This window comes from Ranitomeya variabilis, chromosome 1 (genome assembly GCF_051348905.1).
Source record: "Ranitomeya variabilis isolate aRanVar5 chromosome 1, aRanVar5.hap1, whole genome shotgun sequence".
In the NCBI taxonomy this organism is placed as follows: domain Eukaryota; kingdom Metazoa; phylum Chordata; class Amphibia; order Anura; family Dendrobatidae; genus Ranitomeya; species Ranitomeya variabilis.
Genome location: NC_135232.1, coordinates 976,468,776 through 976,481,171, shown reverse-complemented (window position 1 = coordinate 976,481,171; position 12,396 = coordinate 976,468,776). Strand labels below are relative to the sequence as shown.

At 44.4% G+C, this 12,396-nt stretch overlaps 1 protein-coding gene across 5 annotated transcripts in view; it reads left to right on the top strand.

The window, feature by feature from the left end:
* MAP9 (microtubule associated protein 9) overlaps nucleotides 1-12,396 on the top strand; it is a 241,463-nt gene that overhangs the window by 82,166 nt on the left and 146,901 nt on the right. For all 5 annotated transcript variants that reach the window (XM_077279392.1, XM_077279389.1, XM_077279391.1 and 2 more), the window contains 2 exons: nucleotides 2,879-2,975; nucleotides 4,950-5,273. In XM_077279392.1, the coding sequence (XP_077135507.1) occupies nucleotides 2,879-2,975; nucleotides 4,950-5,273 (421 nt within the window). The remainder of the gene's footprint in view (nucleotides 1-2,878; nucleotides 2,976-4,949; nucleotides 5,274-12,396) is intronic.

Sequence of the window (12,396 nt, the reverse complement as noted above, 5' to 3'; positions counted from 1 at the left end):
GTGTGTACTCTGTTCTCTGTCCTGCTGTGTGTACTCTGCTCTCTGTCCTGCGGTGTATACACTGCTCTCTGTCCTGCTGTGTGTACACTGCTCTCTGTTCTGCTGTGTGTACACTGCTCTCTGTCCTGCTGTGTGTACACTGCTCTCTGTCCTGCTGTGTGTACTCTGTTCTCTGTCCTGTCTGTACACTGCTCTCTGTCCTGCTGTGTACACTGCTCTCTGTCCTGCTGTGTGTACACTGCTCTCTGTCCTGCTGTGTGTACACTGCTCTCTGTCCTGCTGTGTGTACACTGCTCTCTGTCCTGCTGTGTGTACACTGCTCTCTGTCCTGCTGTGTGTACTCTGCTCTCTTTCCTCCTGTGTGCTCTGTTCTCTGTCCTGCTGTGTGTACACTGCTCTCTGTCCTGCTGTGTGTACTCTACTCTTTCCTCCTGTGTGTGCTCTGTTCTCTGTCCTGCTGTCTGTACACTGCTCTCTGTCCTGCTGTGTGTACACTGCTCTCTGTCCTGCTGTGTGTACACTGCTCTCTTTCCTCCTGTGTGTGCTCTGTTCTCTGTCCTGCTGTCTGTACACTGCTCTCTGTCCTGCTTTGTTTACACTGCTCTTTCCTGCTATGTGTGCTCTGTTCTCTGTCCTGCTGTCTGTACACTGCTCTCTGTCCTGCTGTGTGTACACTGCTCTCTGTCCTGCTGTGTGTACACTGCTCTGTCCTGCTGTCTGTACTCTGCTCTCTGTCCTGCTGTCTGTACACTGCTCTCTGTCCTGCTTTGTTTACACTGCTCTTTCCTGCTGTGTGCTCTGTTCTCTGTCCTGCTGTGTTTACACTGCTCTGTCCTGCTGTGTACTCTGCTCTCTGTCCTGCTGTGTGTACTCTGCTCTCTGTCCTGCTGTGTGTACTCTGCTCTCTTTCCTGCTGTGTGTACTCTGCTCTCTGTCCTGCTGTGTACTCTGCTCTGTTTTCTACTGTGTGTACTCTGCTCTCTTTCCTGCTCTTTGTACACTGCTCTCTGTCCTGCTGTGTGTACTCTACTCTTTCCTCCTGTGTGTGCTCTGTTCTCTGTCCTGCTGTCTGTACACTGCTCTGTCCTGCTGTGTGTACACTGCTCTCTGTCCTGCTGTGTGTGCTCTGTTCTCTGTCCTGCTGTCTGTACACTGCTCTCTGCCCTGCTGTGTGTACTCTGTTCTCTGTCCTGCTGTGTGTACTCTGCTCTCTGTCCTGCGGTGTATACACTGCTCTCTGTCCTGCTGTGTGTACACTGCTCTCTGTTCTGCTGTGTGTACACTGCTCTCTGTCCTGCTGTGTGTACTCTGTTCTCTGTCCTGTCTGTACACTGCTCTCTGTCCTGCTGTGTACACTGCTCTCTGTCCTGCTGTGTGTACACTGCTCTGTCCTGCTGTGTGTACACTGCTCTCTGTCCTGCTGTGTGTACACTGCTCTCTGTCCTGCTGTGTGTACTCTGCTCTCTTTCCTCCTGTGTGTGCTCTGTTCTCTGTCCTGCTGTGTGTACACTGCTCTCTGTCCTGCTGTGTGAACTCTACTCTTTCCTCCTGTGTGTGCTCTGTTCTCTGTCCTGCTGTCTGTACACTGCTCTCTGTCCTGCTGTGTGTACACTGCTCTCTGTCCTGCTGTGTGTACTCTGCTCTCTGTCCTCCTGTGTGTGCTCTGTTCTCTGTCCTGCTGTCTGTACACTGCTCTCTGTCCTGCTTTGTTTACACTGCTCTTTCCTGCTATGTGTGCTCTGTTCTCTGTCCTGCTGTCTGTACACTGCTCTCTGTCCTGCTGTGTGTACACTGCTCTGTCCTGCTGTCTGTACTCTGCTCTCTGTCCTGCTGTCTGTACACTGCTCTCTGTCCTGCTTTGTTTACACTGCTCTTTCCTGCTGTGTGCTCTGTTCTCTGTCCTGCTGTGTTTACACTGCTCTGTCCTGCTGTGTACTCTGCTCTCTGTCCTGCTGTGTGTACTCTGCTCTCTGTCCTGCTGTGTGTACTCTGCTCTCTTTCCTGCTGTGTGTACTCTGCTCTCTTTCCTGCTGTGTACTCTGCTCTGTTTTCTACTGTGTGTACTCTGCTCTCTTTCCTGCTCTCTGTACACTGCTCTCTGTCCTGCTGTGTGTACTCTACTCTTTCCTCCTGTGTGTGCTCTGTTCTCTGTCCTGCTGTCTGTACACTGCTCTCTGTCCTGCTGTGTGTACACTGCTCTCTGTCCTGCTGTGTGTGCTCTGTTCTCTGTCCTGCTGTCTGTACACTGCTCTCTGCCCTGCTGTGTGTACTCTGTTCTCTGTCCTGCTGTCTGTACTCTGCTCTCTGTCCTGCTGTCTGTACACTGCTCTCTGTCCTGCTTTGTTTACACTGCTCTTTCCTGCTGTGTGCTCTGTTCTCTGTCCTGCTGTGTACTCTGCTCTCTGTCCTGCTGTGTGTACTCTGCTCTCTGTCCTGCTGTGTGTACTCTGCTCTCTTTCCTGCTGTGTGTACTCTGCTCTCTGTCCTGCTGTGTACTCTGCTCTGTTTTCTACTGTGTGTACTCTGCTCTCTTTCCTGCTCTCTGTACACTGCTCTCTGTCCTGCTGTGTGTACACTGCTCTGCTGTGTGAACATCAACTAACTTTTGTTTTCCATTAACTAAAAAGGAATTTATCATCTCTGTTGCTCTTCTATATATCTGTTTTCCTTATATCATTGCTTTTTTGTTAATTAAGTAATATAATTTAATATAATTGAAAAATGTTAACAACTTTAAAGAACTTGACATCTGCCTCAGTTATGTTCCTATGAATCATTTTTGATCACCTTCTAAGATATCTGAGGCAATGCAGCATGTAGATTATTGATTGTACAGATTTGCGTTTCCTCTGTTAGGATGCAGCATTTTCTATTCTAGGATGAGTTGAAGAAGGCTGTTAGTGCTCGAGTGTCACGACAACAAGCAGTGGAAGAAGCCGAGTACTCAGATTACTCCGAAGAGTTTGAAAGTGATGGCAAGTCAATTCAGAGGATTATTATTGTCTTTGCTTATACATTCATTAAAGGGATTGTCCAGAGGTCTTCATAAATTTACTAAAGGCAGGAGATTTATACTGTTTACTGTACAGGTTTAATAGTTGTATATTTTGACAGATCATAGTTTTATGGAAGCAGAATTACCAAACAAATTTATTTTTTATTTTTAAAGTGATTGTCAGTGCAGAGTGACTGTTCAAACCATGTACAGGTCCTTGGTGTATCATGGCATGGCCAAACCTTTAACTGCTCCTTCACCTCCCCTGACCCCCAAAGATCTAGCAATACCTTTTACTTAGCCAGTCCTTCCCTTAATTGCTAAGTGTTCAGTGTTTGATTTGAAATGCAAATAATGCTGAAGATCTATTTGTAGATCTGAAGCCTCTGTCACTACAGCTCTATTTCCCGCTCAGCGCCACCTCCTACTGATTGATTGATCGTTTTTATGCCATGTGACTTCAGGCAAAGGAACAGTCAATCAAGGGGCAAAGAGCAGTGAATAGAGCTGGAATGACATAGGCTTCAGATTTACAAATGATCATAAGCCTCATTTACATATCAATTCAAACATTGATTTCTCAGTAACAGAGAAACTGTCTGGCTAGTTAAATGTCTCGCCGGGCTTGTGTTTAGGCTCACCTGATGAGATGGATCCTCCATGCCCAAGGTCTGGGTGGTGCACGGGCGTCAGAGCAGCCGGCAGGTTAGGAACATGGGAAACGAGTAGTAGAAGCACTAGAGGCCTCAGGCAGAGAGGAGACTGGGAAGCAGTTAGCAGAGGTACTGGAGGTCACAGGCAGACACAACTCAGGAGCACTAACAACCTTAATACCAAGACACAAGTGTTTGTCTTAGTAGGCCTTATATAGGCCCAGGCGGGCAATCACATGGAGCACAACAAAGTTCAACAGATTAGGGTGTGGGGAGCAAACCCTGGACCTGGGCGTCTGAGCATGAACCGGCTGAGGGTCTCCTGACCTAAACATGACAGCCTGATAGAATTATATGAAGCTGTCATGCTCCGGGCAGGAGTTTCCCACGGCCAGCAGTGTGGTCTGTGCTCGGACCATATTGCGAGGACATCTGCATGAGCCAATAGGGCGAGACCGCTATTTTCACTATACATTGCAATGTTGTGGTGCAATTGGATGATCTTAGGTGCAAGACGCCTGAGTGGACTAAAAAATAAAATAACAATAAAAAAAATGTTTTAAAAATATAAGAATTTGAATTGCACCCTTTCCCTTTTTGCCCATTTGAAATGAATTCTTAAAAAACACATTTTGTTTTGTTTTTCCACTGCCAGAAAAGTCCGGTCTATCATAATATAAAATAATTAACCTGTAAGGTAAAAACCATTACAAGAAAAAATTCTAAATTCCACAATTGTGGTTTGCCGGTCACTTTTCCCTAAGGAAAAAATGCAGTAAAAAGTGATATTAATGTTGTATGTACCCCAAACTGATATCCTTTTCTTCAGTATGTGGTGAAATGAATGTTGTCATTTAAAAGTATAATTTCGTTTCTCAAAAAAAAAACAAGCCCTCATATGGCTGTGTGGATGGAAAAATAAAAAAGTGATGGCACTTGGAAGAAGGGGAGGCAAAAATGAAAGCGGAAAACCAAAAAGTCGGCTTGAGGCGATAGTGTCTCTCCTGAATGAAACTGCAGCCACGTGACCGGATCTCTCCTCTGACAATGTCCGAGCTCTATTACACAGGTGGGACTTGGGGTACAGGACGTGTCATTGTAACCCGTGACATGGAAGCACCTTTAGTAGCAGGAGAACCTCACATTTACTGCAGCTTCTTCCCATCATACATGCCCTGTAGATACATTTCTATGCAGCCTTCATCTTGTATGTGAGTGGTAATTTAGGTAATTTGCTCTTGTAACCATAGTTTTGGGCTTTTTATTGAAGTTATGGACTGTCTCTATATGCTTTTTCTTAGATAGCTTAGAGGAGTCCCTCGGAAGGACATCAACAATTCAGTCAAAACTGAAGAAAGGTCGTCAGGATTTTCAGTTCTCTGACAGTGAGGAGGATTCATACGGAAAGACAACCTTCCTTAAGAAGAGCAAAGAAACAGAGAGAAGCTTCAGCAAGTATTCCTCCAGAAGCAAGAGCATCGAAAATATCAATCAAGGAGACGAAGATGATGGGGGGTCAAAGCCAGGACCCCTAGAAAAAATAAAAACTCCAAAGGGAGCAGATGACAAAGACAGAAAACCCATTCCAAAGCCAAGAGCATTCAGGACTAAGAGCTCGCCTTCACGTAAGAGATGTTGGATCTAGACATGGGGAAAATCAGTTTGCAGGACCTGGTCGGTATTCTGTGGCCACTGGATGGGAGCCCCTCTTCTGGTTAGCCGACTTGACGTCATTGTTGTGACTTTCTGCAAGGTTGACTAATCAAAAGAAGACCTAGAGACGCCAGGAGGTGGTTCTCCCATCCTGTGGCTGCTGGGCCAGGCCAGACCAATTAATTTGCACCAAGGATGAAAGCTACAGCTAACGCAGATGTGGGAGATTTGTCATTTGTGTTATTTGCTAATATTAGTAACCAATGTTATTTAACATGGCTGATCAGATGACAGGAGTGTCTATTCTGTATAGCAGATAAGATTTGTTTATTCTAGCCTATGGGTGGGCAACAAATAAGATCTAGGAAATCATTTAATCATGTTTTAGAATGTCGATGTATAAACATGGATGGCACATAGACATAAAAAAATGGACACATGGATGGCACACAAGCATAAATAACGGACACATGGATGGTACACAGACATACAGTCATGGCCAAAAGTATTCACACCCCTGCAATTCTGTCAGATAATACTCAGTTTCTTCCTGAAAATGGTTGCAAACACAAATTCTTTGGTATTATTATCTTCATTTAATTTGTCTTTAATGAAAAAACACAAAAGAGAATGAAGCAAAAAGCAAAACATTGATCATTTCACACAAAACTCCAAAAATGGGCCAGACAAAAGTATTGGCACCCTCAGCCTAATACTTGGTTGCACAACCTTTAGCCAAAATAACTGCGACCAACCGCTTCCGGTAACCATCAATGAGTTTCTTACAATGCTCTGCTGGAATTTTAGAACATTCTTCTTTGGCAAACTGCTCCAGGTCCCTGATATTTGAAGGGTGCCTTCTCCAAACTGCCATTTTTAGATCTCTCCACAGGTGTTCTATGGGATTCAGGTCTGGACTCATTGCTGGCCACCTTAGAAGTCTCCAGTGCTTTCTCTCAAACCATTTTCTAGTGCTTTTTGAAGTGTGTTTTGGGTCATTGTCCTGCTGGAAGACCCATGACCTCTGAGGGAGACCCAGCTTTCTCACACTGGGCCCTACATTATGCTGCAAAATTTGTTGGTAGTCTTCAGACTTCATAATGCCATGCACACGGTCAAGCAGTCCAGTGCCAGAGGCAGCAAAGCAACCCCAAAACATCAGGGAACCTCCGCCATGTTTGACTGTAGGGACCGTGTTCTTTTCTTTGAATGCCTCTTTTTTTTCTCCTGTAAACTCTATGTTGATGCCTTTGCCCAAAAAGCTCTACTTTTGTCTCATCTGACCAGAGAACATTCTTCCAAAACTTTTCAGGCTTTTTCAGGTAAGTTTTGGCAAACTCCAGCCTGGCTTTTTTATGTCTCGGGGTAAGAAGTGGGGTCTTCCTGGGTCTCCTACCATACAGTCCGTTTTCATTCAGATGCCGACGGATAGTAAGGGTTGACACTGTTGTACCCTCGGACTGCAGGGCAGCTTGAACTTGTTTGGATGTTAGTCGAGGTTCTTTATCCAACATCCGCACAATCTTGCGTTGAAATCTCTTGTCAATTTTTCTTTTCCGTCCACATCTAGGGAGGTTAGCCACAGTGCCATGGGCTTTAAACTTCTTGATGACACTGTGCACGGTAGACACAGGAACATTCAGGTCTTTGGAGATGGACTTGTAGCCTTGAGATTGCTCATGCTTCCACACAATTTGGTTTCTCAAGTCCTCAGATAGTTCTTTGGTCTTCTTTCTTTTCTCCATGCTCAATGTGGTACACACAAGGACACAGGACAGAGGTTGAGTCAACTTTAATCCATGTCAACTGGCTGCAAGTGTGATTTAGTTATTGCCAACACCTGTTAGGTGCCACAGGTAAGTTACAGGTGCTGGTAATTACACAAATTAGAGAAGCATCACATGATTTTTCGAACAGTGCCAATACTTTTGTCCACCCCCTTTTTTATGTTTGGTGTGGAATTATATCCAATTTGGCTTTAGGACAATTCTTTTTGTGTTTTTTCATTTAAGACAAATTAAATGAAGATAATAATACCAAAGAATTTGTGTCATTTTCAGGAAGAAACTGAGTATTATCTGACAGAAATGCAGGGGTGTGAATACTTTTGGCCATGACTGTAAATAACGGACACATGGATGGCACACAGACATAAATAACGGACACATTGGTGGCACACAGACATAAATAACGGACACATGGATGGCACACAGACATAGATAACGGACACATGGATGGCACACAGACATAGATAACGGACACATGGATGGCACACAGACATAGATAACGGACACATGGATGGCACACAGACATAGATAACGGACACATGGATGGCACACAGACATAAATAACGGACACATGGATGGCACACAGACATAGATAACGGACACATGGATGGCACACAGACATAGATAACGGACACATGGATGGCACACAGACATAAATAACGGACACATGGATGGCACACAGACATAGATAATGGACACATGGATGGCACACAGACCTAAATAACGGACACATGGATGGCACACAGACCTAAATAACGGACACATGGATGGCACACAGGCATAAATAACGGACACATGGATGGCACACAGACCTAAATAACGGACACATGGATGGCACACAGACCTAAATAACGGACACATGGATGGCACACAGGCATAAATAACGGACACATGGATGGCACACAGACATAAATAACGGACACATGGATGGCACACAGACCTAAATAACGCACACATGGATGGCACACAGACATAGATAACGCACACATGGATGGCACACAGACATAGATAACGGACACATGGATGGCACACAGACATAAATAACGGACACATGGATGGCACACAGGCATAAATAACGGACACATGGATGGCACACAGACCTAAATAACGGACACATGGATGGCATACAGACCTAAATAACGGACACATGGATGGCACACAGGCATAAATAACGGACACATGGATGGCACACAGACATAAATAACGGACACATGGATGGCACACAGACCTAAATAACGGACACATGGATGGCACACAGGCATAAATAACGGACACATGGATGGCACACAGACATAAATAACGCACACATGGATGGCACACAGACATAGATAACGCACACATGGATGGCACACAGACATAGATAACGGACACATGGATGGCACACAGACATAGATAACGGACACATGGATGGCACACAGACATAGATAACGGACACATGGATGGCACACAGACATAAATAACGGACACATGGATGGCACACAGACATAGATAACGGACACATGGATGGCACACAGACATAAATAACGGACACATGGATGGCACACAGGCATAAATAACGGACACATGGATGGCACACAGACATAAATAACGCACACATGGATGGCACACAGACCTAAATAATGGACACATGGATGGCACACAGATGAAAATCATCCAAGTTTTCTGGATTAAAATCCAATGATTTTCAGTACACTCATCTGAACCCGTCCCAAAAATATGTTCGCACATCATGGCTCACGCACACTGTGCTTATTTTTTTACTTGAACCATCAAAGCATTTTTTCTAATCTGCAGCATTTCAATTTTTCAGCGTTCTTGCAGCGTTTTTCACCAATTGAAATGAACGCGAAAAAATGCATAAAAAAACCCACATCAGACCTCAAAGCTATGGTCACACGTTGCGTTCTTGCTGCTTTTTTTTCTGCAGCAAAACCTGCTCTCAAGGTAGTAAGAAACTTGCTGCAAAAAAAAACAGGTTTTACCTCCTATTTTATGCTGCTTTTTTATGCATTTTTTGCTGCTTTTTTGTTATGTTACATTTATCCTTTGTGTGTGCTGGTAAAGTTTAGTCCTAAAAAAAAAAAAAATCTGATTCAACGTCATCAGGTTTTGGCACAAAAACCACAGCAAAACCTGATACCTGTGTTTTCCCAGTGTTTTTTTCACCACCCATTGCTTTCAGTGAGTGAAAAACGCTAAAGAAACACTGAAAGAAGTGACATGCTTCATTCTACAAAACCCATGGTTTTTGCACAAATTACTGAGGGAAAAAAACAATGTGTGTGCATGAAATTTCTGAAATCCCTTAGACATAGCTGGTACTGTAAAACACAACTAAAACGAGCATAACAAAAGGAACAAAATGACGCACCCAAAACGCGTACGTGTGAACATAGCCTAAGACTGTGGTGCTGCTAACCTCTGTAATTCTTCCCTGTCCCGGAGTACCAGAATAGTAGAGCAGGATGTGTTGTCACAGGCAGACAAGCTCATTTCATGTTCTTTTAAAGGGATTGTCCAGCTTCTGAAACCCAAAAAAAAATAAAAAGAGCCAAAAAGGTAAAAAGGAAAAAAAAAAATCACTAACGTCTTCAATTTTCTGAAGATTGGTGACGCTGTTCTGCTGGTTGCTGACAAGTCTTTCTTTAGAAGCTGCCAGCATGTGACTGAGGCCGGGGTCCCACTGGTGAATCTCATGGGATGCGATATGTAATGACCCTCGGCTCCTGCTCTGCTGCGAGCGTGAGCCGAGTGTCTGTGCTCAGATTCTCTCACATGACAGGATCGGAGCAGAGTAAGTAATTTCTCCATCTCCTCTGCTGCCGGTGTCTGGGTATGACGCACTGCACTCGGGTGACATCCAAGTGCAGTGCAGTGTTTCACACTCGCCCATAGACTTATATGGGTGCCTGATATCCAAATTTGGCGTGCAATCCGATCAGAGCAGAAATAAAAAGCCCCTGAGAACAGAACAATAGGATTAAATTGTTGATTTTTAATCGGATAGCATTCGTCTGATTTAATCGCAAGTGTGAGTGAGCCCTAATACAGATATGGTAATCGGTAGCCTCATTGGCCACATGCTGTATTACTGGCATCACTGCTCAGTGCTGACCGTGAATCTAGGAATTCTGGCACACGACTGCTGATACCAGTGATTGGCCGCAGCGGTAACATGCTGGCAGCTTACAAACACTGTGTAGCATTATTTTATCTTTTTGATACAAGAAAAATAAAGAGTGCAACAATGATGGTAAAAGTGGACACACTGAGGTAAAATGGATGCAAATCAGTATATCTATTCGCATAGGTACAAAAAACCAAAGTGGATGTCTAAATGAGGTGAAAAAGCAGTGCAGTGCCGGCCTTCAGCTCTAGATGGCGGCACAGGCTTGTGGAGGAGCGATCTGCAGTCCTCACACTGTAACTGTCCATCCTGCCTGTGACCTGCAGTCTACAGTCACTGGTAACTGTTGTTCTGAGCAAGAAAACACGGCTCTTTAGGTTACAGAAGCCTCCCACAAACACCCTGTGTAGAAGCACATGTAAAGCAGTGTGAGCGCGCTAATACACTCACTAATTGCCGTCTCCCCCATTTTCACTACTGCTCTGGTCTTTTTTCTCACTTGTCATCGAGTGCTGTCTGTATACAGTACGTTTTTTTTACAGCAGCTATTAACCATTTACAGTTTCCCATGTTACATAACTGCAATTTATCTGTAATAATTGGGTGCTTTACTTTGGCCTTTGATTTTTGTTATGCACCCGTAGACTTCAATGGGTGACTCGCATCCAACATACATACAGATTCGGTCAGTGAAAAAAAAAAATCATCTGCTCCGTCCCACTGAACAACATTGGTCCATTTTTTTCCAGACAGAACTCTGACCAAAAATACACTTATGTGATACGACCCTTGCAGTGTAAGTCTGTGGAGCGCCAGAACGATTCTCCATGGACATACAGTGGGTACAGAAAGTATTCAGACCATTTTACATTTTTCACTCTGTTTCATTGCAGCCATTTGGTAAATTCCAAAAAGTTCTTTTTTCCCATTAATGTACACTCTGCACCCCATCTTGACTGAAAAAAAACAGAAATGTGGAAATGTTTGCAAATTTATTAAAAAAGAAAAACCAAAATATCACATGGTCAATAAGTATTCAGACCCTTTGCTCAGTATTGAGTAGAAGCGCCCTTTTCAGCTAGTACAGCCATGAGTCTTCTTGGGAATGATGCAACAAGTTTTTCACCCCTGGATTTGGGGATCCTCTGCCATTCTTAGTTGCAAATCCTCTCCAGTTCCATCAGGTTGGATGGTGAACGTTAGTGGACAGCCATTTTCAGGTCTCTCCAGAGATGCTCAATTGGGGTTAGGTCAGGGCTCTGGCTGGGCCAGTCAAGAATGGTCACGGAGTTGTTCTGAAGCCACTCCTTTGTTATTTTAGCTGTGTGCTTGGGGTAATTGTCTTGTTGGAAGGTGAACCTTTGGCCAAGTCTGAGGTCCAGAGCAGTCTGGAAGAGGTTTTCATTCAGGATATCTCTGTACTTGGCTGCATTCATGTTTCCTTCAACGGCAACCAGTCGTCCTGTCCCTGCAGCTGAAAAACACCCCCATAGCATGATGCTGCCACCACCATGTTTCACTGTTGGGATGGTATTGGGCAGGTGATGAGCAGTGCTTGGTTTTCTCCACCCATACCTCTTAGAATTATCACCAAAAAGGTCTATCTTCATCTCATCAGACCAGAGAATCTTATTTCTCATAGTCTGGGAGTCCTCAATGTGTTTTTTTTAGCAAACTCTATGTGGGCTTTCATATGTCTTGCACTGAAGAGAAGCTTCTGTTGGGCCACTCTGCCATAATGGCCTGACTGGTGGAGGGCTGCAGTGATAGTTTACTTTGTAGAACTTTCTCCCATCTCCCTACTGCATCTCTGGAGCTCAGCCACAGTAATCTTGAGGTTCTTCTTTACCTCTCTCACCAAGGCTCTTCTCCCACGATTGCTCAGTTTGGCTGGACGGCCAGGTCTAAGAAGACTTCTGGTGGTCCCAAACTTCTTCCATTTAAGGATTATGGAGGCCACTGTGCTCTTAGGAACTTTGAGTACTGCAGAAATTCTGTTGTAACCATGACCAGATCTGTGCCTTGCCACAATTCTGTCTCTGAGCTCCTTGGCCAGTTCCTTTGACCTCATGATTCTCCTTTGGTCTGACATGCACTGTGAGCTGTGAGGTCTTATATAGACTGATGTGTGCCTTTCCAAATCAAGTCCTATCAGTTTAATTAAACACAGCTGGACTCCAA